We start from the raw sequence: 26,790 nt of genomic DNA, 5'->3' as shown, positions 1-26,790 counted from the left end.
GACAGATGACTGGATATGAGTGGCTGACAGATGACTGGATATGAGTGGCTGACAGATGACTGGATATGAGTGGCAGACAGATGACTGGATATGAGTGGCAGACAGATGACTGGATATGAGTGGCTGACTGATGACTGGATATGAGCCACAGACAGATGACTGGATATGAGTGGCAGACAGATGACTGGATATGAGTGGCAGACAGATGACTGGATATGAGTGGCAGACAGATGACTGGATATGAGTGGCAGACAGATGACTGGATATGAGTGGCAGACAGATGACTGGATATGAGTGGCAGACAGATTATTGGATATGAGTGGCAGACAGATGACTGGATATGAGTGGCAGACAGATGACTGGATATGAGTGGCAGACAGATGTGACGGATTTGGAAGTGTATTATGCTAAATACTGACATTGAGATGTCGTCAACTAGCTGTTAAATCTGTTGGTTACCACGAGCTGTTTCTGTTTACAGGTCTGTTTTTACTGCTGGGGGGGATTTTGATTTGACTAGTTGTGATTAGATTTGTTTTAATTTACCACGATAGCCTGCAGATCAATAGTAGGTTAGGCTACAGCTGTTTGACTGACACCATTGTTTTGAGGAAGTAGTAGTTTAGGCTACAGGAAGTAGTAGGTTAGGCTACAGGGAGTAGTAGGTTAGGCTACAGGAAGTAGTAGGTTAAGCTACAGGAAGTAGTAGGTTAGGCTACAGGAAGTAGTAGGTTAGGCTACAGGAAGTAGTAGGTTAGGCTACAGGGAGTAGTAGGTTAGGTACAGGGAGGAGTAGGTTAGGCTACAGGAAGGAGTAGGTTAGGCTACAGGAAGTAGTAGGTTAGGCTACAGGGAGTAGTAGGTTAGGCTACAGGGAGTAGTAGGTTAGGCTACAGGGAGTAGTAGGTTAGGCTACAGGAAGTAGTAGGTTAGGCTACAGGGAGTAGTAGGTTAGGCTACAGGGAGTAGTAGGTTAGGCTACAGGGAGTAGTAGGTTAAGCTACAGGAAGTAGTAGGTTAGGCTACAGGAAGTAGTAGGTTAGGCTACAGGAAGTAGTAGGTTAAGCTACAGGAAGTAGTAGGTTAAGCTACAGGAAGTAGTAGGTTAAGCTACAGGAAGTAGTAGGTTAGGCTACAGGAAGTAGTAGGTTAGACTACAGGAAGTAGTAGGTTAGGCTACAGGAAGTAGTAGGTTAGGCTACAGGGAGTAGTAGGTTAGGCTACAGGGAGTAGTAGGTTAGGCTACAGGAAGTAGTAGGTTAAGCTACAGGAAGTAGTATAATTTTGTCATCTTCTTTTCTCTCTTTCTTTGTGTTTGTACTCACCTCTGTGTGTGTGTGTGTGTGTGTGTTCCACAGATGTCCGTTGCCATGTCTAGTCTGGAGAGCCTGCGGTCCTCTGTGTTTACCTTTGAGTCCTCCGTGCACAGCTGCCATGTGCTGCGTTGTCTGGACGACCAGCGGAGGCTTGACCTACTGTGTGACATCACTGTGCTGGCCGAAGGGAGGAGTTTCAGGGCCCACCGTTCTGTGCTGGCCTCCTGCAGCGACTACTTCACACACAGGGTCTCCTCCCACGCACCACAGGGACTTGTCGTCACCCTGCCTCAGGAGGTGAGAAGGGAGGGACCATGAGCCTAGGAGTCCAGGATCACATTAGTCCACTTTAGGCCAGGAGTTTTCCAATCTTACCATACGAGATCTGGAGTACTGATGGTTTTCAGGTTTTCTGTTCTACCTGATAATTCATCGCTTCCACCTGGTGTCCCCAGGTCTAAATCAGTCCCTGGTTTAAAGGGAGATAATGAAAATCAGTAATGGAACTGGCTTCCAGATCCACATAGGAATTTGACTGATTTAGCTGTTAGCCAACTGAGCTAAAGCCTATTTAACACAAGTATTAGTATTTGTATTTATTAAGGATCCCCCATTATTTCCTGCCAAGGCAGCAGCTACTCTTCCTGGGGTTTATTATGGATCCCCATTAGTTCCTGCCAAGGCAGCAGCTACTCTTCCTGGGGTTTATTATGGATCCCCATTAGTTCCTGCCAAGGCAGCAGCTACTCTTCCTGGGGTTCATTATGGATCCCCATTAGTTCCTGCCAAGGCAGCAGCTACTCTTCCTGGGGTTTATTATGGATCCCCATTAGTTCCTGCCAAGGCAGCAGCTACTCTTCCTGGGGTTCATTATGGATCCCCATTAGTTCCTGCCAAGGCAGCAGCTACTCTTCCTGGGGTTTATTATGGATCCCCATTAGTTCCTGCCAAGGCAGCAGCTACTCTTCCTGGGGTTTATTATGGATCCCCATTAGTTCCTGCCAAGGCAGCAGCTACTCTTCCCGGGGTTTATTATGGATCCCCATTAGTTCCTGCCAAGGCAGCAGCTACTCTTCCTGGGGTTTATTATGGATCCTCATTAGTTCCTGTCAAGGCAGCAGCTACTCTGCCTGGGGTTTATTATGGATCCCCATTAGTTCCCGTCAAGGCAGCAGCTACTCTTCCTGGGGTTTATTATGGATCCCCATTAGTTCCTGTCAAGGCAGCAGCTACTCTTCCTGGGGTTTATTATGGATCCCCATTAGTTCCTGTCAAGGCAGCAGCTACTCTTCCTGGGGTTTATTATGGATCGCCATTAGTTCCTGTCAAGGCAGCAGCTACTCTTCCTGGGGTTCATTATCACCTCATCTCTACAACCACATATCTACAATACAACATCCATGTGTATGTGTGTGTATGTGTGTGTATGTGTGTGTGTGTGTGTGTGTGTGTGTGTGTGTGTGTGTGTGTGTGTGTGTGTGTGTGTGTGTGTGTGTGTGTGTGTGTGTGTGTGTGTGTGTGTGTGTGTGTGTGTGTGTGTGTGTGTGTGTGTGTGTGTGTGTCCCTGCTGTTCCGTAAGGTGTATTTTATATATATTTTTTTCATCTGATTCTACTGCTTTCATCAGTTACGTGATGTGGAATAGAGTTCCATGTAGTCATGGCTCTATGTAGTACTGTGGAATAGAGTTCCATGTAGTCATGGCTCTATGTAGTACTGTGGAATAGAGTTCCATGTAGTCATGGCTCTATGTATTACTGTGGAATAGAGTTCCATGTAGTCATGTTTCTATGTAGTACTGTGGAATAGAGTTCCATGTAGTCATGGCTCTATGTAGTACTGTGGAATAGAGTTCCATGTAGTCATGTTTCTATGTAGTACTGTGGAATAGAGTTCCATGTAGTCATGGCTCTATGTAGTACTGTGGAATAGAGTTCCATGTAGTCATGGCTCTATGTAGTACTGTGGAATAGAGTTCCATGTAGTCATGGCTCTATGTAGTACTGTGGAATAGAGTTCCATGTAGTCATGGCTCTATGTAGTACTGTGGAATAGAGTTCCATGTAGTCATGTTTCTATGTAGTACTGTGGAATAGAGTTCCATGTAGTCATGGCTCTATGTAGTACTGTGGAATAGAGTTCCATGTAGTCATGTTTCTATGTAGTACTGTGGAATAGAGTTCCATGTAGTCATGGCTCTATGTAGTACTGTGGAATAGAGTTCCATGTAGTCATGGCTCTATGTAGTACTGTGGAATAGAGTTCCATGTAGTCATGGCTCTATGTAGTACTGTGGAATAGAGTTCCATGTAGTCATGGCTCTATGTAGTACTGTGGAATAGAGTTCCATGTAGTCATGGCTCTATGTAGTACTGTGGAATAGAGTTCCATGTAGTCATGGCTCTATGTAGTACTGTGGAATAGAGTTCCATGTAGTCATGGCTCTATGTAGTACTGTGGAATAGAGTTCCATGTAGTCATGGCTCTATGTAGTACTGTGGAACAGAGTTCCATGTAGTCATGGCTCTATGTAGTACTGTGGAATAGAGTTCCATGTAGTCATGGCTCTATGTAGTACTGTGGAATAGAGTTCCATGTAGTCATGGCTCTATGTAGTACTGTGGAATAGAGTTCCATGTAGTCATGGCTCTATGTAGTACTGTGGAATAGAGTTCCATGTAGTCATGGCTCTATGTAGTACTGTGGAATAGAGTTCCATGTAGTCATGGCTCTATGTAGTACTGTGGAACAGAGTTCCATGTAGTCATGGCTCTATGTAGTACTGTGGAATAGAGTTCCATGTAGTCATGGCTCTATGTAGTACTGTGGAATAGAGTTCCATGTAGTCATGGCTCTATGTAGTACTGTGGAATAGAGTTCCATGCAGTCATGGCTCCATGTAGTACTGTGGAATAGAGTTCCATGTAGTCATGGCTCTATGTAGTACTGTGGAATAGAGTTCCATGTAGTCATGGCTCTATGTAGTACTGTGGAATAGAGTTCCATGTAGTCATGGCTCTATATAGTAACTGTGGAATAGAGTTCCATGTAGTCATGGCTCTATGTAGTACTGTGGAATAGAGTTCCATGTAGTCATGGCTCTATGTAGTACTGTGGAATAGAGTTCCATGTAGTCATGGCTCTATGTAGTACTGTGGAATAGAGTTCCATGTAGTCATGTCTCTATGTAGTACTGTGGAACAGAGTTCCATGTAGTCATGGCTCTATGTAGTACTGTGGAACAGAGTTCCATGTAGTCATGTTTCTATGTAGTACTGTGGAACAGAGTTCCATGTAGTCATGGCTCTATGTAGTACTGTGGAACAGAGTTCCATGTAGTCATGGCTCTATGTAGTACTGTGGAATAGAGTTCCATGTAGTCATGGCTCTATGTAGTACTGTGGAATAGAGTTCCATGTAGTCATGTCTCTATGTAGTACTGTGGAATAGAGTTCCATGTAGTCATGGCTCTATGTAATACTGTGGAATAGAGTTCCATGTAGTCATGTCTCTATGTAGTACTGTGGAACAGAGTTCCATGTAGTCATGGCTCTATATAGTACTGTGGAACAGAGTTCCATGTAGTCATGTTTCTATGTAGTACTGTGGAACAGAGTTCCATGTAGTCATGGCTCTATGTAGTACTGTGGAACAGAGTTCCATGTAGTCATGGCTCTATGTAGTACTGTGGAATAGAGTTCCATGTAGTCATGGCTCTATGTAGTACTGTGGAATAGAGTTCCATGTAGTCATGTCTCTATGTAGTACTGTGGAATAGAGTTCCATGTAGTCATGGCTCTATGTAATACTGTGGAATAGAGTTCCATGTAGTCATGTCTCTATGTAGTACTGTGGAACAGAGTTCCATGTAGTCATGGCTCTATGTAGTACTGTGGAACAGAGTTCCATGTAGTCATGTTTCTATGTAGTACTGTGGAACAGAGTTCCATGTAGTCATGGCTCTATGTAGTACTGTGGAACAGAGTTCCATGTAGTCATGGCTCTATGTAGTACTGTGGAATAGAGTTCCATGTAGTCATGGCTCTATGTAGTACTGTGGAATAGAGTTCCATGTAGTCATGGCTCTATGTAGTACTGTGGAATAGAGTTCCATGTAGTCATGGCTCTATGTAGTACTGTGGAATAGAGTTCCATGTAGTCATGGCTCTATGTAGTACTGTGGAATAGAGTTCCATGTAGTCATGGCTCTATGTAGTACTGTGGAATAGAGTTCCATGTAGTCATGGCTCTATGTAGTACTGTGGAATAGAGTTCCATGTAGTCATGGCTCTATGTAGTACTGTGGAATAGAGTTCCATGTAGTCATGGCTCTATGTAGTACTGTGGAATAGAGTTCCATGTAGTCATGTCTCTATGTAGTACTGTGGAATAGAGTTCCATGTAGTCATGGCTCTATGTAGTACTGTGGAACAGAGTTCCATGTAGTCATGGCTCTATGTAGTACTGTGGAATAGAGTTCCATGTAGTCATGGCTCTATGTAGTACTGTGGAATAGAGTTCCATGTAGTCATGGCTCTATGTAGTACTGTGGAATAGAGTTCCATGTAGTCATGGCTCTATGTAGTACTGTGGAATAGAGTTCCATGTAGTCATGGCTCTATGTAGTACTGTGGAATAGAGTTCCATGTAGTCATGGCTCTATGTAGTACTGTGGAATAGAGTTCCATGTAGTCATGGCTCTATGTAGTACTGTGGAATAGAGTTCCATGTAGTCATGGCTCTATGTAGTACTGTGGAATAGAGTTCCATGTAGTCATGGCTCTATGTAGTACTGTGGAATAGAGTTCCATGTAGTCATGGCTCTATGTAGTACTGTGGAATAGAGTTCCATGTAGTCATGGCTCTATGTAGTACTGTGGAATAGAGTTCCATGTAGTCATGGCTCTATGTAGTACTGTGGAATAGAGTTTCCATGTAGTCATGGCTCTATGTAGTACTGTGGAATAGAGTTCCATGTAGTCATGGCTCTATGTAGTACTGTGGAATAGAGTTCCATGTAGTCATGGCTCTATGTAGTACTGTGGAATAGAGTTCCATGTAGTCATGGCTCTATGTAGTACTGTGTCATGGCTCTATGTAGTACTGTGTCATGGCTCTATGTAGTACTGTGTCATGGCTCTATGTAGTACTGTGTCATGGCTCTATGTCGTACTGTGTCATGGCTCTATGTAATACTGTGTCATGGCTCTATGTAGTACTGTGGAATAGAGTTCCATGTAGTCATGACTCTATGTAGTACTGTGGAATAGAGTTCCATGTAGTCATGGCTCTATGTAGTACTGTGTCATGGCTCTATGTAGTACTGTGTCATGGCTCTATGTAGTACTGTGTCATGGCTCTATGTAGTACTGTGTCATGGTTCTATGTAGTACTGTGTCATGGTTCTATGTAGTACTGTGTCATGGTTCTATGTAGTACTGTGTCATGGTTCTATGTAGTACTGTGGAATAGAGTTCCATGTAGTCATGGCTCTATGTAGTACTGTGTCATGGCTCTATGTAGTACTGTGTCATGGCTCTATGTAGTACTGTGTCATGGCTCTATGTAGTACTGTGTCATGGCTCTATGTAGTACTGTGTCATGGCTCTATGTAGTACTGTGTCATGGCTCTATGTAGTACTGTGTCATGGCTCTATGTCGTACTGTGTCATGGCTCTATGTAGTACTGTGTCATGGCTCTATGTCGTACTGTGTCATGGCTCTATGTAGTACTGTGTCATGGCTCTATGTAGTACTGTGTCATGGCTCTATGTAGTACTGTGTCATGGCTCTATGTAGTACTGTGTCATGGCTCTATGTCGTACTGTGTCATGGCTCTATGTAGTACTGTGTCATGGCTCTATGTCGTACTGTGTCATGGCTCTATGTAGTACTGTGTCATGGCTCTATGTAGTACTGTGTCATGGCTCTATGTAGTACTGTGTCATGGCTCTATGTAGTACTGTGTCATGGCTCTATGTAGTACTGTGTCATGGCTCTATGTAGTACTGTGTCATGGCTCTATGTAGTACTGTGTCATGGCTCTATGTAGTACTGTGTCATGGCTCTATGTAGTACTGTGTCATGGCTCTATGTAGTACTGTGTCATGGCTCTATGTAATTAAATAAAGGTTAAATTAAAATATGTAAACTGTGCACTTCGCATAGTCTTTTCTTGAATTGGGGATTGTGAAGGGACCTCTGGTGGCATTGTGGGGGTATGCATGGGTGTGTGCTAGTCTGGACATGGAGACTGTGACCTCTGCTGGCATGTCTTGTGGTGTATCTATGGGTGTCTGATCTGTGTGCTAGTTGTATGAACAGACAGCTCAGTGCTTTCAACATTTCTCCTCTACTTTGAGCCAGGAGAGATGGACATGCATGTCATTGATGCTAGTTCTAGTGGTTAGAGTGTAGAGGTGGCAGGTAGCCTAGTGGTTAGAGTGTAGAGGCGGCAGGTAGCCTAGTGGTTAGAGTGTAGAGGCGGCAGGTAGCCTAGTGGTTAGAGTGTAGAGGTGGCAGGGTAGCCTAGTGGTTAGAGTGTAGAGGTGGCAGGGTAGCCTAGTGGTTAGAGTGTAGAGGCGGCAGGTAGCCTAGTGGTTAGAGTGTAGAGGAGGCAGGAAGCCTAGTGGTTAGAGTGTAGAGGCGGCAGGTAGCCTAGTGGTTAGAGTGTAGAGGCGGCAGGTAGCCTAGTGGTTAGAGCATAGAGGTGGCAGGTAGCCTAGTGGTTAGTGTAGAGGAGGCAGGTAACCTAGTGGTTAGAGCGCAGAGGCGGCAGGTAGCCTAGTGGTTAGAGTGTAGAGGAGGCAGGTAGCCTAGTGGTTAGAGTGTAGAGGAGGCAGGAAGCCTAGTGGTTAGAGTGTAGAGGCGGCAGGTAGCCTAGTGGTTAGAGCGTAGAGGCGGCAGGAAGCCTAGTGGTTAGAGCGTAGAGGCGGCAGGTAGCCTAGTGGTTAGAGGCAGGTAGCCTAGTGGTTAGAGCGTAGAGGCGGCAGGAAGCCTAGTGGTTAGAGCGTAGAGGCGGCAGGTAGCCTAGTGGTTAGAGGCAGGAAGCATAGTGGTTAGAGCGTAGAGGCGGCAGGTAGCCTAGTGGTTAGAGCGTAGAGGCGGCAGGTAGCCTAGTGGTTAGAGGCAGGAAGCCTAGTGGTTAGAGCGTAGAGGCGGCAGGAAGCCTAGTGGTTAGAGCGTAGAGGTGGCAGGTAGCCTAGTGGTTAGTGGTTAGAGTGTAGAGGCGGCAGGTAGCCTAGTGGTTAGAGCGTAGAGGCGGACCTGTAGGACCTGCCTGGTTGATAGTGCTGTTAAGAAGGTAGAAACTAGGGCCTGTAGGACCTGCCTTGTTGATAGTGTTGTTAAGAAGGTAGAAACTAGGGCCTGTAGGACCTGCCTTGTTGATAGTGTTGTTAAGAAGGTAGAAACTAGGGCCTGTAGGACCTGCCTTGTTGATAGTGTTGTTAAGAAGGTAGAAACTAGGGCCTGTAGGACCTGCCTTGTTGATAGTGTTAAGAAGGTAGAAACTAGGGCCTGTAGGACCTGCCTTGGTGATAGTGTTGTGAATAAGGTAGAAACTAGGGCCTGTAGGACCTGCCTTGGTGATAGTGTTAAGAAGGTAGAAACTAGGGCCTATAGGACCTGCCTTGTTGATAGTGTTGTGAATAAGGTAGAAACTAGGACCTGCCTTGTTGATAGTGTTGTGAATAAGGTAGAAACTAGGGCCTATAGGACCTGCCTTATTGATAGTGTTGTTAAGAAGGTAGAAACTAGGGCCTATAGGACCTGCCTTGTTGATAGTGTTGTGAATAAGGTAGAAACTAGGGCCTGTAGGACCTGCCTTGTTGATAGTGTTGTTAAGAAGGTAGAAACTAGGGCCTGTAGGACCTGCCTTGTTGATAGTGTTGTTAAGAAGGTAGAAACTAGGGCCTGTAGGACCTGCCTTGTTGATAGTGTTGTTAAGAAGGTAGAGCAGCACTTTATTATGGACAGACTTCTCCCCATCTTAGCTACTGTTGTATCAATATGTTTTGACCATGACAGTTTACGATCCAGGCTTACTCCAAGCAGTTAGTCACATCAGCTTGCTCAATTTCCACATTATTCATTACAAGATTTAGTTGAGGTTTAGGGTTTAGTGAATGATTTGTCTCAAATACAATACTGTTAGTTTTAGAAATATTTAGGACTAACCTATTTCTTGTCACCCATTCTGAAACTAACTGCAGCTCTTTGTTAAGTGTTGCAGTCATTTCAGTCGCTGTGGTAGCTGACGTGTATAGTGTTGAGTCATCTGCATACATAGACACACTGGCTTTACTCAAAGCCTGTGGCATGTCGTTCGTAAAAATTGAAAAAAATGAAGGGGCCTAGACAGCTGCCCTGGGGAATGCCTCACTCTACCTGGATTATGCTGGAGAGGCTTCCATTCTAGAACACCCTCTGTGTTCTGTTAGACAGGTAACTCTTTATCCACATTATAGCAGGGGGTGTAAAGCCACAACACCCTCTGTGTTCTGTTAGACAGGTAACTCTTTATCCACATTATAGCAGGGGGTGTAAAGCCACAACACCCTCTGTGTTCTGTTAGACAGGTAACTCTTTATCCACATTATAGCAGGGGGTGTAAAGCCACAACACCCTGTGTGTTCTGTTAGACAGGTAACTCTTTATCCACATTATAGCAGGGGGTGTAAAGCCACAACACCCTCTGTGTTCTGTTAGACAGGTAACTCTTTATCCACATTATAGCAGGGGGTGTAAAGCCACAACACCCTCTGTGTTCTGTTAGACAGGTAACTCTTTATCCACATTATAGCAGGGGGTGTAAAGCCATAATACAAGTTTTTCCAGCAACAGATCGACAATGATCAATAATGTCAAAAGCTGCAGTCTGACAAAACAGCCAATCATCAGTCATTTGTGTAAGTGCCATACATGTTGAATGCCCTTCCCTATACGCGTGCTGAATATCTGTTTGCTGTGAAATGTATCTGGTCAAACATCAAAAATTGTTAACAGGCTGATTTTGGTCGGCTGTTTTAGCCAGTAAAGGGTGCTTCGCTATTCTTGGGTAACGGAATGACTTTTGCTTGACCACACACACTTTCCTGTAGACTTAGACTAAATATTTTTTTGCAATATAGTCTGCTACCATGCTCAGTAAATGTCCATCCAAGTTGTCAGACCCAGGTTGATTGACAACAATCATTTCCCCCCCACCTCTTCCACACTGACTTTACAGAATTCATAATTACACGACTTGTCTTTCATAAGTTGGTCAGTTATACTTGGATGTGTGCTGCTGGCATGTCATGCCTAAGTTTGCCAATAAAAAAAAATATATAATTAAAGTAGTTGTCAGGCAACTGAGTAGTTGTCAGGCAACTGAGTGGTTGTCAGGCAACTGAGTGGTTGTCAGGCAACTGAGTGGTTGTCAGGCAACTGAGTGGTTGTCAGGCAACTGAGTGGTTGTCAGGCAACTGAGTGGTTGTCAGGCAACTGAGTGGTTGTCAGGCAACTGAGTGGTTGTCAGGCAACTGAGTGGTTGTCAGGCAACTGAGTGGTTGTCAGGCAACTGAGTGGTATTCATCACGCGGGCATAGTTTGTCTAAGAGATGAGATGAACTCAGTTCTGTCAGATAGGAAAGATATGGTATATTCTGAATCGACAGTAGTGTTGAGCGCTGAGTGTATAAACTCCCATATCTACTGGGTGAAATACCACAGTGTGACTATCACAGCAGCAGGATTTGTGACCTGTTGCCACAAGCGTGGGGTCTTAAGTGGCGCAGTGGTCTCAGTCACTGCTTCTCAGTGCTAGAGGTGTCACTACCCCTAACCCTAACCCTAATTTTGACAGAAAGTGGTTTCATTGCAAGCTAAGGTGTACTGTTAGCTAGCTCGCTAACATTATCTGGCTGGCTCCCTAGCTAATGACGTTATATAACAGGTTGTATATGGGACTGTCATCACCATCTGTTTCTCTTCCTTTCCATCCCTCTCTAAAGGTGACGGTGAGTGGCTTGGAGCCCCTGCTGCAGTTTGCTTACACCTCCAAGCTGCTCTTCAGTAAAGATAATGTCATGGAGATACGACACTGTGCCTCTATTCTGGGTTTCAGGGATCTGGACTCGGCCTGTTTTGACTTCCTCCTGCCCAAGTTCTTCAGCAGCAGTTCGGCCTCCTTCCAGAGGAAGACCTGCTGTAAGACACGGTGCAGGAGACAGTCCCCCGGGCCAGAGCTCAGCGATATCCACACGAACAAGGATGTCTTAGATGATGACAAAGGGGTCCAGGTGGTTTCTGATTCGCCCGTTGAACAGGATGTGAGTGGACAACCAGCAAATGGCGAGACGGTACGTGAAAGCAAAAATCTCACCCATCCTCCTGAAGCCGATATCCAATCAGACGGCCAGACTGACTACTCCCTACAATGCCCCAAGTACCGTAAGTTCCAGCAGGCTTGTGGGAAGGTGAGGCCGTGTGTGGAGATCTGTGTCCCAGAAACAAACCATGACTCCCCAGTGGTGAGAGAGGAGGGCTGCCCTCTACCCCTGCACCTTCCCAAGTCCTTGCTACCCTGTTCCAGTGGTGGAGGATTTAGGGAAGGTCCTGCAGTGGAGACTTCTGGAGAAAACTATTCACTTCTCTCACAGACACAGACTGACCAGGCAGGACAGGGAGAGGTGGAGCAGAGGAGTGACCAGGCAGGACAGGGAGAGGTGGAGCAGAGGACTGACCAGGCAGGACAGGGAGAGGTGGAGCAGAGGACTGACCAGGCAGGACAGGGAGAGGTGGAGCAGAGGACTGACCAGGCAGGACAGGGAGAGGTGGAGCAGAGGACTGACCAGGCAGGACAGGGAGAGGTGGAGCAGAGGACTGACCAGGCAGGACAGGGAGAGGTGGAGCAGAGGACTGACCAGGCAGGACAGGGAGAGGTGGAGCAGAGGACTGACCAGGCAGGACAGGGAGAGGTGGAGCAGAAGACTGGAGAAGAGGATGATGAGGAGAAGAGAGAGATGGACGAGAGAAGGAGAGAGGCAGATGAAGAGAACACAGAGAAGTATGAGAGGAGAGGAGAGACAGAAGAGAGGAGGAGAGGAGAGACAGAAGAGAGGAGGAGAGGAGAGACAGAAGAGAGGAGCAGAGGAGAAACAGAAGAGAGGAGGAGAGGAGAGAGGGCTTCTGGAGTTGACTGTCACAGCTCTATCCTTCCTCTCGTGGAGGTGTCTAGTGGTCGGCTTGTCAGCTGTGAAGAGAGCCCAGGGTTGGGTACAGCCCCACACCGATGTCCCCTGGAGGCACCCGGGCTGGACAAGCAGAGCCCTGGAGGTGTGGGGGAAGGAGGTTGTGTTCTAGAGGGTAGAGGACACCATGAAGGGATAGATCCAGGTGTATCCTGCCTGCCACAGACAGAACAGGAGCAGGGAGAGAGAGGAGAGCGAGGATGGGAAGAGAGGAGCAGCGTGGAAAGAGAGGTGGCTGAACACTTGGCACATGGCCCCTGGTCAGAGCTCCCCTCTTCTCCTCCCCTCCTCCAGGACTTCCCTGGGACTGAGTCTGGGAACCTCCGGAGCAGCAGCTCCACCTTGGACTGGCTTCACCAGCTTGACATCAGCTCCAGTACCGGGGGCTGTCCTTTCCTCCACGGCTTGGACAGGGAGACAGACGGAGGGACGGACAGAGGGACAGGGGAGGGGACAGACAGTGGGACAATGAGCGCGACTGGGCTGGGGCGCGAGGGGTCGTCCCAGTTAGAGAAGAGTCCCTGTGTGTCCTCCCTGACATCTGGAGACGATGGAGACTCCGACTGCTTCGATACGGAGGGAGACAGCGAGTCCTGTTCCTACAGCCAGAGAGTCAAAGAGGTGAGTTAAACTAGAGGGAGACAGCTAGTACTGTTCCTACAGCCAGAGAGTCAAAGAGGTGAGTTAAACTAGAGGGAGACAGCGAGTACTGTTCCTACAGCCAGAGAGTCAGGGAGGTGAGTTAAACTAGAGGGAGACAGCGAGTACTGTTCCTACAGCCAGAGAGTCAGGGAGGTGAGTTAAACTAGAGGGAGACAGCGAGTACTGTTCCTACACCCAGAGAGTCAGGGAGGTGAGTTAAACTAGAGGGAGACAGAGAGTACTGTTCCTACAGCCAGAGAGTCAGGGAGGTGAGTTAAACTAGAGGGAGACAGCGAGTACTGTTCCTACAGCCAGAGAGTCAAAGAGGTGAGTTAAACTAGAGGGAGACAGCGAGTACTGTTCCTACAGCCAGAGAGTCAGGGGGGTGAGTTAAACTAGAGGGAGACAGTGAGTACTGTTCCTACAGCCAGAGAGTCAGAAGGGTGAGTTAAACTAGAGGGAGACAGAGAGTCCTGTTCCTACAGCCAGAGAGTCAGGGGGGTGAGTTAAACTAGAGGGAGACAGGGAGTCCTGTTCCTACACCCAGAGAGTCAGGGAGGTGAGTTAAACTAGAGGGAGACAGAGAGAGGCTTAGGACTCGGCTGAACGGGACAAGAGCTTCTGAGTGTGCATAGTGCATGTTCCAGCCCAGGTCTAAACAGAACTGATTCTACTTATCATCTGGACCAGGTGTGTTAGAGCAGGGCTGGAACTAGAGCATGCCCAGGGCTGTCACCCTGGGTTGTCCTGCTTTAATAAGACCAGAGGAAACCTCCATTTATAAGGAGACAGGTAGGCATATATATTTGGGTTTTGTCTAATTAACCGAAAGGTCAAATCTCTGTACGCTTAAAACATGAGTATTGTATGAATAATTTTGCACGCCCAATTTTTCACTTTTTGATTTGTTAAAAAAGTTTGAAATATCCAATAAATGTCGTTCCACTTCATGATTGTGTCCCACTTGTTGTTGATTCTTCACAAAAAAAAAACTGTTTTATATCTTTATGTTTGAAGCCTGAAATGTGGCAAAAGGTCGCAAAGTTCAAGGGGGCCGAATACTTTCGCAAGGCACTGTATCTGGAGATTAATGTACTGACTATGACTGGTCCACCTAGCTATCTGAAGATGAATGTACTGACTATGACTGGTCCACCTAGCTATCTGGAGATGAATGTACTGACAATGACTGGTCCACCTAGCTATCTGTAGATGAATGTACTGGCTATGACTGGTCCACCTAGCTATCTGGAGATGAATGTACTGACTATGACTGGTCCACCTAGCTATCTGAAGATGAATGTACTGACTATGACTGGTCCACCTAGCTATCTGGAGATGAATGTACTGACTATGACTGGTCCACCTAGCTATCTGGAGATGAATGTACTGACTATGACTGGTCCACCTAGCTATCTGGAGATGAATGTACTGACTATGACTGGTCCACCTAGCTATCTGGAGATGAATGTCCTGACTATGACTGACTATGACTGGTCCACCTAGCTATCTGGAGATGAATGTAGTGGCTATGACTGGTCCACCTAGCTATCTGGAGATGAATGTACTGGCTATGACTGGTCCACCTAGCTATCTGGAGATGAATGTACTGGCTATGACTGGTCCACCTAGCTATCTGGAGATGAATGTACTGACTATGACTGGTCCACCTAGCTATCTGGAGATGAATGTACTGACTGTGACTGGTCCACCTAGCTATCTGGAGATGAATGTACTGACTATGACTGGTCCACCTAGCTATCTGTAGATGAATGTACTGACTATGACTGGTCCACCTAGCTATCTGAAGATGAATGTCCTGACTATGACTGGTCCACCTAGCTATCTGGAGATTAATGTACTGACTATGACTGGTCCACCTAGCTATCTGGAGATGAATGTACTGACTATGACTGGTCCACCTAGCTATCTGAAGATGAATGTCCTGACTATGACTGGTCCACCTAGCTATCTGTAGATGAATGTACTGACTATGACTGGTCCACCTAGCTATCTGAAGATGAATGTACTGACTATGACTGGTCCACCTAGCTATCTGGAGATGAATGTACTGACTATGACTGGTCCACCTAGCTATCTGGAGATGAATGTAGTGGCTATGACTGGTCCACCTAGCTATCTGGAGATGAATGTACTGACTATGACTGGTCCACCTAGCTATCTGAAGATGAATGTACTGACTATGACTGGTCCACCTAGCTATCTGGAGATGAATGTACTGACTATGACTGGTCCACCTAGCTATCTGGAGATGAATGTACTGACTATGACTGGTCCACCTAGCTATCTGGAGATGAATGTACTGACTATGACTGGTCCACCTAGCTATCTGGAGATGAATGTCCTGACTATGACTGACTATGACTGGTCCACCTAGCTATCTGGAGATGAATGTAGTGGCTATGACTGGTCCACCTAGCTATCTGGAGATGAATGTACTGGCTATGACTGGTCCACCTAGCTATCTGGAGATGAATGTACTGGCTATGACTGGTCCACCTAGCTATCTGGAGATGAATGTACTGACTATGACTGGTCCACCTAGCTATCTGGAGATGAATGTACTGACTGTGACTGGTCCACCTAGCTATCTGGAGATGAATGTACTGACTATGACTGGTCCACCTAGCTATCTGTAGATGAATGTACTGACTATGACTGGTCCACCTAGCTATCTGAAGATGAATGTCCTGACTATGACTGGTCCACCTAGCTATCTGGAGATTAATGTACTGACTATGACTGGTCCACCTAGCTATCTGGAGATGAATGTACTGACTATGACTGGTCCACCTAGCTATCTGAAGATGAATGTCCTGACTATGACTGGTCCACCTAGCTATCTGTAGATGAATGTACTGACTATGACTGGTCCACCTAGCTATCTGAAGATGAATGTACTGACTATGACTGGTCCACCTAGCTATCTGGAGATGAATGTACTGACTATGACTGGTCCACCTAGCTATCTGGAGATGAATGTAGTGGCTATGACTGGTCCACCTAGCTATCTGGAGATGAATGTACTGGCTATGACTGGTCCACCTAGCTATCTGGAGATGAATGTACTGACTATGACTGGTCCACCTAGCTATCTGAAGATGAATGTACTGACTATGACTGGTCCACCTAGCTATCTGAAGATGAATGTACTGACAATGACTGGTCCACCTAGCTATCTGGAGATGAATGTACTGACTATGACTGGTCCACCTAGCTATCTGGAGATGAATGTACTGACTATGACTGATCCACCTAGCGATCTGAAGATGAATGTACTGACTATTACTGGTCCACCTAGCTATCTGGAGATGAATGTACTGACTATGACTGGTCCACCTAGCTATCTGGAGATGAATGTACTGACTATGACTGGTCCACCTAGCTATCTGGAGATGAATGTACTGACTATGACTGGTCCACCTAGCTATCTGAAGATGAATGTACTGACTATGACGGGTCCACCTAGCTATCTGAAGATGAATGTCCTGACTATGACTGGTCCACCTAGCTATCTGGAGATGAATGTACTGACTATGACAGGTCCACCTAGCTATCTGGAGATGAATGTACTGACTATGACTGGTCCACCTAGCTATCTGAAGATGAATGTACTGACTATGACTGGTCCACCTAGCTATCTGAAGATGAATGTACTGACTATGACTGGTCCACCTAGCTATCTGAAGATGAATGTACTGACTATGACTGGTCCACCTAGCTATCTGTAGATGAATGTACTGACTATGACTGGTCCACCTAGCTATCTGAAGATGAATGTCCTGACTATGACTGGTCCACCTAGCTATCTGGAGATGAATGTACTGACTATTACTGGTCCACCTAGCTATCTGGAGATGAATGTACTGACTATGACTGGTCCACCTAGCTATCTGGAGATGAATGTCCTGACTATGACTGGTCCACCTAGCTATCTGGAGATGAATGTACTGACTATGACTGGTCCACCTAGCTATCTGAAGATGAATGTCCTGACTATGACTGGTCCACCTAGCTATCTGAAGATGAATGTCCTGACTATGACTGGTCCACCTAGCTATCTGGAGATGAATGTACTGACTATGACTGGTCCACCTAGCTATCTGGAGATGAATGTACTAACTATGACTGGTCCACCTAGCTATCTGAAGATGAATGTACTGACTATGACTGGTCCACCTAGCTATCTGTAGATGAATGTACTGACTATGACTGGTCCACCTAGCTATCTGAAGATGAATGTCAAGACTATGACTGGTCAGAGAGGGAGAGAGAGCCAGCTATCTGAAGATGTCTGATCATCTGATAAATGACTAAAATGTTAAATGTCTGATCCCGTCCCCCCATATTTTCAAGGTGCAGCTGCCGTTCTCTGTGGGTCGCATCGTGGGGTTGAGCAGGAATGACTTCCAGCTGATGCTGAGGCACCAGACTCTGAACAGAGAACAGCTGGACTTCGTCCACGACGTCAGACGCAGGAGTAAGAACCGTATCGCAGCGCAGCGCTGTCGCAAGAGGAAGCTGGACTGTATACACAATCTGGAGTGTGAGATAGACAAACTGGTGAGGTGGAAATGACTTCTTAAAATGACTTCCTAGGAGTAGTTTGTTGTTTAATTCTTGTCCCGGGGACACATTTTAAAATATAGTTTCTGCTCCAGCTGCCTCCAATAACCATTGCATCGTCAAATTACTGATTAGTGGAATCAGGTGTGTAGTGCAGAAACCCTCCTATAAAAACATCTATCGGAATTATATAATATATAATTATATATATTATACTATTGATTTGGAACATTCAGCAGAGAGTGTTATGAATAGAATGAGACTTATTACTGTCCTGTCTGTCCTGTCTGTCCTGTCTGTCCTGTCTGTCCTGTCTGTCCTGTCCGTCCGTCTGTCTGTCTGTATCTCTGTATCTCTGTATCTCTGTCTGTCTGTATCTCTGTCTGTCTGTCTGTATCTCTGTCTGTCTGTCTGTATCTCTGTCTGTCTGTATCTCTGTCTGTCTGTCTGTCTGTCTGTATCTCTGTATCTCTGTATCTCTGTGTTTGTGTAATGTCTTCATGTGTGTGTTTGTGATTTCTGCATGGTGTCTCTGTGTCTCCATGTGTGTCTCTGTGTGTGTGTCTGTCTGTGTCTCTGTGTGTCTGTCTGTCTGTCTGTGTCTCTGTGTGTGTGTCTCTGTGTGTGTCTCTGTGTCTCCCAGAGGACAGAGAAGAACCAGCTGATATCAGAGAGGAGCCATCTGAACCAGATGAAGCTGAACACTTGGCACAGTGTGTCCGCTCTTTGTCAGAGAGTCTGCAACGAGGCCGCCCTGAGACCAGAACAACTCCAGGTCCTAGCCAAGTACACCTCCCCAGACTGCCCGCTCTCTGCTCTCATCTCCCCTACAGACCCAACCTCCCCTGGGCTAGGAGGACTACTACAATCCCAGGCCTCTCCCTAGGCCTGCTCCTCCTCAGGCCTAGCCTCAGATACCTGTCAGAAGCCTTCAGGAACCTTTAGAACCTTCGGAACCCTCGGCCAGCTGCTCCAGGGACACACCCACAGGGGAGGAGCTCTCAGGTGATTGAACAAGCCCTCAGGTATATACAGCTGTGTGATCAGTTGACTTGGATGCCCTGCCCACGGATGAGTGTGAGTCTGGACACCTTCATCATCGTCATCATCACCATTTCATAGACTTTCTTCTACAGGCAAAGACTGTGGTTGTGTTCCAATAATCTCTCTTTCCTCAGAGGTGCGCTCGGTTACTCACTAAAGCATCAGATTGTTGTAGGCACTGAGCAGGGATGAATGAAACAGGAGAGTATTTTCCCACGGTTGACATGGTTACATACAAGCTGACAGTATTTCAACCACATGAAAATATTTATGCAAGATGAACTGAAATCTACCACCAGAGATAAACTGTGTCTGTGTGTGTGTGTGTGTGTGTGTGTGTGTGTGTGTGTGTGTGTGTGTGTACAGTACCAGTTTTGTGCTGTTCTTGCCATAATATGGACTTGATATTTTACCAAATCTTCTGTCTACCATCCCTACCTTGTCACAACACAAATGATTGGCTCAAACACATTAAGGAAAGAAATTCCACAAACTAACTTTTACCGAGGCACACCTGATCATTTAAATGCATTCCAGGTGACTACCTCAAAGCTGGTTGAGAGAATACCAAGAGTGTTCAAAGCTGTCATCAAGGCAAAGGGTGGCTACTTTGAAGAATCTAAAATATATTTTGATTTTATTAACACTTTTATGGTTACTACATGATTCCATATGTGTTACTTCATAGTGTTGATGTCTTCACTGTTATTCTACAATGTAGAAAATAGTATAATTATATATTTTTTAAACCCTTAAATGAGGAGGTGTGTCCAAACTTTTGACTGGTACTGTATATACACATGAGAAGCACTATATTTAGTCTGATGTTTATATCATAGACGAATAGCCAACAACATGTTGGAAATTAGAAGCAGAACTTTAGTGACGTCATCTAGATTATCGAGGCGACCATCCTATCGATTCATGACACCAGTCTTTTCCTTTGAAATCCATGAAGGGGAGTGAACAAGTGCACACTTTTGGGAGGAAGGAGTTGAAAAGTTGGGACGTAACCTGTGTGAAATAATACCATATTACAATCCAAACCTATGCACCTTAATGAATATGAATATTCGTGGAACATGAAGAATGTAATTACTACTAAAGTTATATTTCTCTGTGTCTTCTTTGACAGCTTTACACCTCAAACCGCTAATTTTAGTGTTTTGTTACTTGTGCCTTATTTTGTTATAACGAGCATTCCTTTGGGTTACCTTTTGGTTAAGTTAAGGACAGCTGTGGTGAACCTGTGGTCATTGATCGTCTATATCTATCTCAGGAGGCGGCTGTGGTGACCTCTGGACCGTGTGTTCTAGAACTCTGAAGGATTCCGGAAAACATTACACTGGGCTTGGGGGACAATACTATTTTAAATTCTGGAAAATTCTAGTATATGACCTATTCCAAAACATACAACACACCTCATGGAGAGAGTGTCTTCTCAGGTATAGCAATGCAATGTACAGAACTCACTTTAAAATTAAAATTAAAAAAACATCTGTCTTTGTCCCTCTCTCTTCCTTGTTCTTTGTCTCTCTATATCTCAATCTCTTTTTTCTTAATCTTCATCTCAGATGTCGACCTACACGTGAATGTGTTTACTGTTCACATTCACGTGCTAGTGAGAACTAGGAAACTTGGTCACGCGCTAGTCAGAACTAGGAAACTCGGTTACGTGCTAGTGAGAACTAGGAAACTTGGTCACGTGCTAGTGAGAACTAGGCAACTCGGTCGCGTGCTAGTCAGAACTAGGAAACTCGGTCACGTGCTAGTGAGAACTAGGAAAGCTAGTCGGGAACTTGAAAACTCTGAAATTTCCCGACTTGCTAACTCATTATAAAACGATGATCTCGATTTTCCCACTTGATAAGTATCAAGAGTTAACCAATAGGAAGCTCATTTTTAACTCGGAGGCCCCTAATTCCGACTAGCATGTGAACACGCCAAAAGTGAGCATAGAAAAAAACGTGACCTTTGAACCCCCTGTCTGTGATTACTGGCTGCGATGGGGTCAACAGAGGAACCAACCACCAACAGCATCTTTTAAACATATTTTGTATCTCTCAATGGTATGTCTTTTAAAATGATTGATGTGGAATAAATTAATGTCATTTAACTAATTAAATATTCAACTTATTCAACTTTTAAATCAGGAGGAGAATTGGTCTTCCTCCTCTTCTACTATCTGTATGCATTCTCCTATTCAGTCATTCAGCCGTTCAGTCACTCTGCCGTTCGGTCATTCAGCTGTTCAGTCACTCTGCCGTTCGGTCATTCAGCCGTTCGGTCATTCTGCCGTTCGGTCATTCAGTCATTCTGTTGTTCTCCTATTCAGTCACTCTGCCGTTCTGCCATTCAGTCATTCTGCCGTTCTGCCATTCAGTCACTCTGCCGTTCTGCCATTCAGTCACTCTGCCGTTCTGTCATTCAGTCACTCTGCCGTTCTGCCATTCAGTCAATCTGCCATTCAGTCATTCTGTTGTTCTGTCATTCAGTCACTCTGCCGTTCTGTCATTCAGTCACTCTGCCGTTCTGCCATTCAGTCATTCTGCCGTTCTGCCATTCAGTCACTCTGCCGTTCTGCCATTCAGTCACTCTGCCGTTCTGTCATTCAGTCACTCTGCCGTTCTGCCATTCAGTCAATCTGCCATTCAGTCATTCTGTTGTTCTGTCATTCAGTCACTCTGCCGTTCTGTCATTCAGTCACTCTGCCGTTCTGCCATTCAGTCACTCTGCCATTCAGTCACTCTGCCATTCAGTCACTCTGCCGTTCTGCCATTCAGTCATTCTGTTGTTCTGTCATTCAGTCACTCTGCCGTTCTGTCATTCAGTCATTCTGTCATTCAGTCACTCTGCCGTTCTGTCATTCAGTCATTCTGTCATTCAGTCACTCTGCCATTCAGTCATTTAGGCTTGCAAAAAAAAAAAAAGCGTGCCTGGCTGACGGACTACATAGATGTTTCGTTGAACACCCCCCCCCCCCCCCCCCCCCCCCCAAGGTTTACTACTCAGCATTTTAGCACATTGCCAGTTAAACATAGGCCCTATTGTACATGTGTAGAGTAGCTGAGAGCTTTGTTGCTATTTACTACAGTCAGGAGGGTCTGATCTATAGATGACCACTATAGCCCCCAAGAGGCTAGGCATTGTTGCTATTTACTACAGTCAGGAGGGTCTGATCTATAGATGACCACTATAGCCCCCAAGAGGCTAGGCATTGTTGCTATTTACTACAGTCAGGAGGGTCTGATCTATAGATGACCACTATAGCCCCCAAGAGGCTAGGCATTGTTGCTATTTACTACAGTCAGGAGGGTCTGATCTATAGATGACCACTATAGCCCCCAAGAGGCTAGGCATTGTTGCTATTTACTACAGTCAGGAGGGTCTGATCTATAGATGGACCAGTATAGCCCCCAAGAGGCTAGGCATTGTTGCTATTTACTACAGTCAGGAGGGTCTGATCTATAGATGACCACTATAGCCCCCAAGAGGCTAGGCATTGTTGCTATTTACTACAGTCAGGAGGGTCTGATCTATAGATGACCACTATAGCCCCCAAGAGGCTAGGCATTGTTGCTATTTACTACAGTCAGGAGGGTCTGATCTATAGATGACCACTATAGCCCCCAAGAGGCTAGGCATTGTTGCTATTTACTACAGTCAGGAGGGTCTGATCTATAGATGACCACTATAGCCCCCAAGAGGCTAGGCATTGTTGCTATTTACTACAGTCAGGAGGGTCTGATCTATAGATGACCACTATAGCCCCCAAGAGGCTAGGCATTGTTGCTATTTACTACAGTCAGGAGGGTCTGATCTATAGATGGACCAGTATAGCCCCCAAGAGGCTAGGCATTGTTGCTATTTACTACAGTCAGGAGGGTCTGATCTATAGATGACCACTATAGCCCCCAAGAGGCTAGGCATTGTTGCTATTTACTACAGTCAGGAGGGTCTGATCTATAGATGACCACTATAGCCCCCAAGAGGCTAGGCATTGTTGCTATTTACTACAGTCAGGAGGGTCTGATCTATAGATGACCACTATAGCCCCCAAGAGGCTAGGCATTGTTGCTATTTACTACAGTCAGGAGGGTCTGATCTATAGATGACCACTATAGCCCCCAAGAGGCTAGGCATTGTTGCTATTTACTACAGTCAGGAGGGTCTGATCTATAGATGACCACTATAGCCCCCAAGAGGCTAGGCATTGTTGCTATTTACTACAGTCAGGAGGGTCTGATCTATAGATGACCACTATAGCCCCCAAGAGGCTAGGCATTGTTGCTATTTACTACAGTCAGGCGGGTCTGATCTATAGATGACCACTATAGCCCCCAAGAGGCTAGGCATTGTTGCTATTTACTACAGTCAGGAGGGTCTGATCTATAGATGACCACTATAGCCCCCAAGAGGCTAGGCATTGTTGCTATTTACTACAGTCAGGCGGGTCTGATCTATAGATGACCACTATAGCCCCCAAGAGGCTAGGCATTGTTGCTATTTACTACAGTCAGGAGGGTCTGATCTATAGATGACCACTATAGCCCCCAAGAGGCTAGGCATTGTTGCTATTTACTACAGTCAGGAGGGTCTGATCTATAGATGACCACTATAGCCCCCAAGAGGCTAGGCATTGTTGCTATTTACTACAGTCAGGCGGGTCTGATCTATAGATGACCACTATAGCCCCCAAGAGGCTAGGCATTGTTGCTATTTACTACAGTCAGGAGGGTCTGATCTATAGATGACCACTATAGCCCCCAAGAGGCTAGGCATTGTTGCTATTTACTACAGTCAGGAGGGTTTGACCTATAGATGACCACTATAGCCCCCAAGAGGCTAGGCATTGTTGCTATTTACTACAGTCAGGAGGGTTTGACCTATAGATGACCACCACCTACTTAAGCGGCTCTGTGGCAGTGACTATGTATGAGGAGTTTTCTATTCTATAGTAAAGCCTAACTTTTCACAGGCTGTAGAAACTTCCAGAAGATGGCAGCACTCCCTAAATAAATTCACCACCCTCTATGGTAGGGGTGTAGGTGGTTGGTAGTGTACTCCTCTCCTTAGGGGCCTGTGTGTGCAGTGCACTACTTTTGACCAGAGGAGTATGGGTAGTATACTATATAGGGAATAGGGTGGCATAGGACTCTGGTCTAAAGTAGTGTACTATATAGGGAATAGTAGGGTTCCATAGGGCTCTGGTCTAAAGTAGTGCACTATATATGGAATAGGGGTCCATAGGGCTCTGACTCTATAGTAGTGCACTATGTAGGGATATAGGGGTGCCATAGGACTCTGGTCTAAAGTAGTGCACTAGGATAGGGTGGCATTTGGGACGCAGCCTTGGTTCACGTTCCCCTGCTTAGACATTGCATCCATCAACCAAGCAGAGGAGGTCAACTGGTCAGGTGTGGCCATCCTATTGGAGCAGAGGAGGTCAGCTGGTCAAGTGTGGCCATCCTATTGGAGCAGGGGAGGTCAGGTGGTCAGGTGTGGCCATCCTATTGGAGCAGGGGAGGTCAGCTGGTCAGGTGTGGCCATCCTATTGGAGCAGAGGAGGTCAGCTGGTCAGGTGTGGACATCCTATTGGAGCAGAGGAGGTCAGCTGGTCAAGTGTGGCCATCCTATTGGAGCAGAGGAGGTCAGGTGTGGCCATCCTATTGGAGCAGAGGAGGTCAGGTGTGGCCATCCTATTGGAGCATGGGAGGTCTGATGTCACTAAAGTAGAATTCCAAACTCAGATTGGTAATGCTAGATCTAATGCTGGATTAGATAGAAAAACGCTCCTGGTTTTGATTAAGAATGATGGGTCAGGGGATTAGAGGGCAAGCTAATGCTTTTATTACATTGGCCCTTGCCCAATCCTGGAATTAATCTGAATAGCAAAAATCCTAATCTTTCATTACATGGTGAGATTAAGGAAGGAGAAGCCTGGGTTGAATTTGTCTGTGGTGCGCAAGCACAAGCAATACACCTCTGAGGATCGGCTCTGGGATATTACGTAGTCACAGGGTTTTGAAATGTTTCTGGGGAGATCTAATGGTATTTCTGAGATGAGACGTGGTATGTTTACGATTGGAGTTTGCAGTAATGTTCTTTAAAAAAAAAAAATCGAAGGAACAAGTGTGTTAATCGATCTCTAAATTCTCTATCTCTCTCTCTCTCTCTCGCTCTCGCTCTCGCTCTCTCTCTCTCTCTCTCGCTCTCTCTCTCTTTGGGAGAACAAAAAGCATCATGGAGATTGTAATTCTTTCTGATACCACTGACTGACAAAGCCCCATTACATAATTCACCCCCTTTGACATGATAACTGCATTTAATTGAAAGTTAGTATTCCTGAGAGCTTGTGTTTTTAGAGTTTTGTGATTCAGCTATCTGGTCATTGATTCAGCTATCTGGTCATTGATTCAGCAGTGATTCAGCTATCTGGTCATTGATTCAGCAGTGATTCAGCTATCTGGTCATTGATTCAGCTATCTGTCCATTCTTTCCTAGTCACACTAGGATCTCATTATTGGGTGTTTGTCGGTCTGTTCCAATTGCGTCTCTCTCCCAAACACTCTTCTCCTCTCCTAGCCTCGGTGTGGAACTCATTCTTCTCCCCCCCCCCCCTCCCTCTTCCTAATTAAAGAGCAGCAGTACATAACAATAGAGAGGCTATGTACAGTGGTTCCCGGTACAGAGTCAATGTGCGGGGGCACCGGTGTCGAGGTAATTGAGGTAATTATGTACATGTAGGAGTTATAAAAGTGACTATGCATAGATAATAACAGAGTAGCAGCAGTGAAGAAGAGGTTGGGGCGGGGGGGGGGGGGGTGATGCTAATAGTCTGGGTATCCATTTAATCAGCTGTTCAGGAGTCTAATGGCTTGGGGGTGGAAGCTGTTTAGCAGCCTCTTGGACCTAGACTTGGCAGTCCGGTACCGCTTGCCATGCTGTAGCAGAGAGAACAGTCTATGACTGGGGTTTGCTGGAGTCTTTGACAATTTTTAGGGCCTTCCTCTGACACCGCCTGGTATAGAGGTCCTGGATGGCAGGAAGATTAGCTGCAGTGATGTACTGGGCCGTTCGCACTACCCTCTGTAGTGCCTTGTGGTCGGAGGCCGAGCAGTTGCCATACCAGGCAGTGATGCAACCCGTCAGGATACTCTCGATGGTGCAGCTGTAAAACTTTTGAAGATCTGAGGACCCATGCCAAATCTTTTCAGTCTCCTGAGGGGGAATAGGTTTTGTTGTGCCCTCTTCATGACTGTCTTGGTGTGCTTGGACCATGTTAGTTTGTTGATGATGGGGACACCAAGGAACTTGAAGCTCTCAACCTGCTCCACTACAGCCCTGTTGATGAGAATGGGGGCGTGCTCGGTCCTCCTTTTCCTGTAGTCCACAATCATCTCCTTTGTCTTGATCACATTGAGGGAGAGGTTGTTGTCCTTGCACTTCACGGTCAGGTCTCTGACCTCCTCCCTATAGGCTGTCTCATTGTTGTCAATGATCAGGCCTGCCACTGTTGTCATCAGCAAACTTAATGATGGTGTTGGAGTCGTGCCTGGCCGTGCAGTTATGAGTGAACAGGGAGTACAGGAGGGGACTGAGCATGCACCCCTGAGTGGTCCCCATGGATCAGCTTGGCGGATTGTGTTGTTACCTACCCCGTCAGGGAGTCCAGGATCCAGTTGCAGATGGAGGTGTTTAGTACCAGGGTCCTTAGCTGAGTGATGCGCATGGAGGGCACTATGGTGTTGAACGCTGAGCTGTAGTCAATGAATAACATTCTCACATAGGTGTTCCTTTTGTCCAGGTGGGAAAGGGGAGTGTGGAGTGTAATAGAGATTGCATCATCTGTGGATCTGTTCGTGCGGTATGCAAATTGGAGTGGGTCTAGGGTTTCTGGGATTATGGTGTTGATGTGAGCAATGACCAGCCTTTCAAAGCACTTCATGGCAACAGACGTGAGTGCT

The 26,790-nt window shown here is 46.0% G+C and overlaps 1 protein-coding gene across 1 annotated transcript in view; it reads left to right on the top strand.

The window, feature by feature from the left end:
* Positions 1–20,943, top strand: part of LOC109884359 (transcription regulator protein BACH1-like) — a 29,482-nt gene extending 8,539 nt beyond the window's left edge. The window contains exons 2-5 of the mRNA XM_031809057.1: positions 1,359–1,613; positions 11,312–13,171; positions 17,570–17,776; positions 18,423–20,943. Coding sequence (XP_031664917.1) covers positions 1,359–1,613; positions 11,312–13,171; positions 17,570–17,776; positions 18,423–18,665 — 2,565 coding nt within the window. The 3' untranslated portion in view covers positions 18,666–20,943. The remainder of the gene's footprint in view (positions 1–1,358; positions 1,614–11,311; positions 13,172–17,569; positions 17,777–18,422) is intronic.
* Positions 20,944–26,790: the final 5,847 nt, after the last annotated feature.

The sequence above is a fragment of the Oncorhynchus kisutch genome, linkage group LG29 (genome assembly GCF_002021735.2).
Source record: "Oncorhynchus kisutch isolate 150728-3 linkage group LG29, Okis_V2, whole genome shotgun sequence".
NCBI classification, from domain to species: Eukaryota; Metazoa; Chordata; class Actinopteri; order Salmoniformes; family Salmonidae; genus Oncorhynchus; species Oncorhynchus kisutch.
This window is presented reverse-complemented; position numbering and strand designations above follow the sequence as displayed.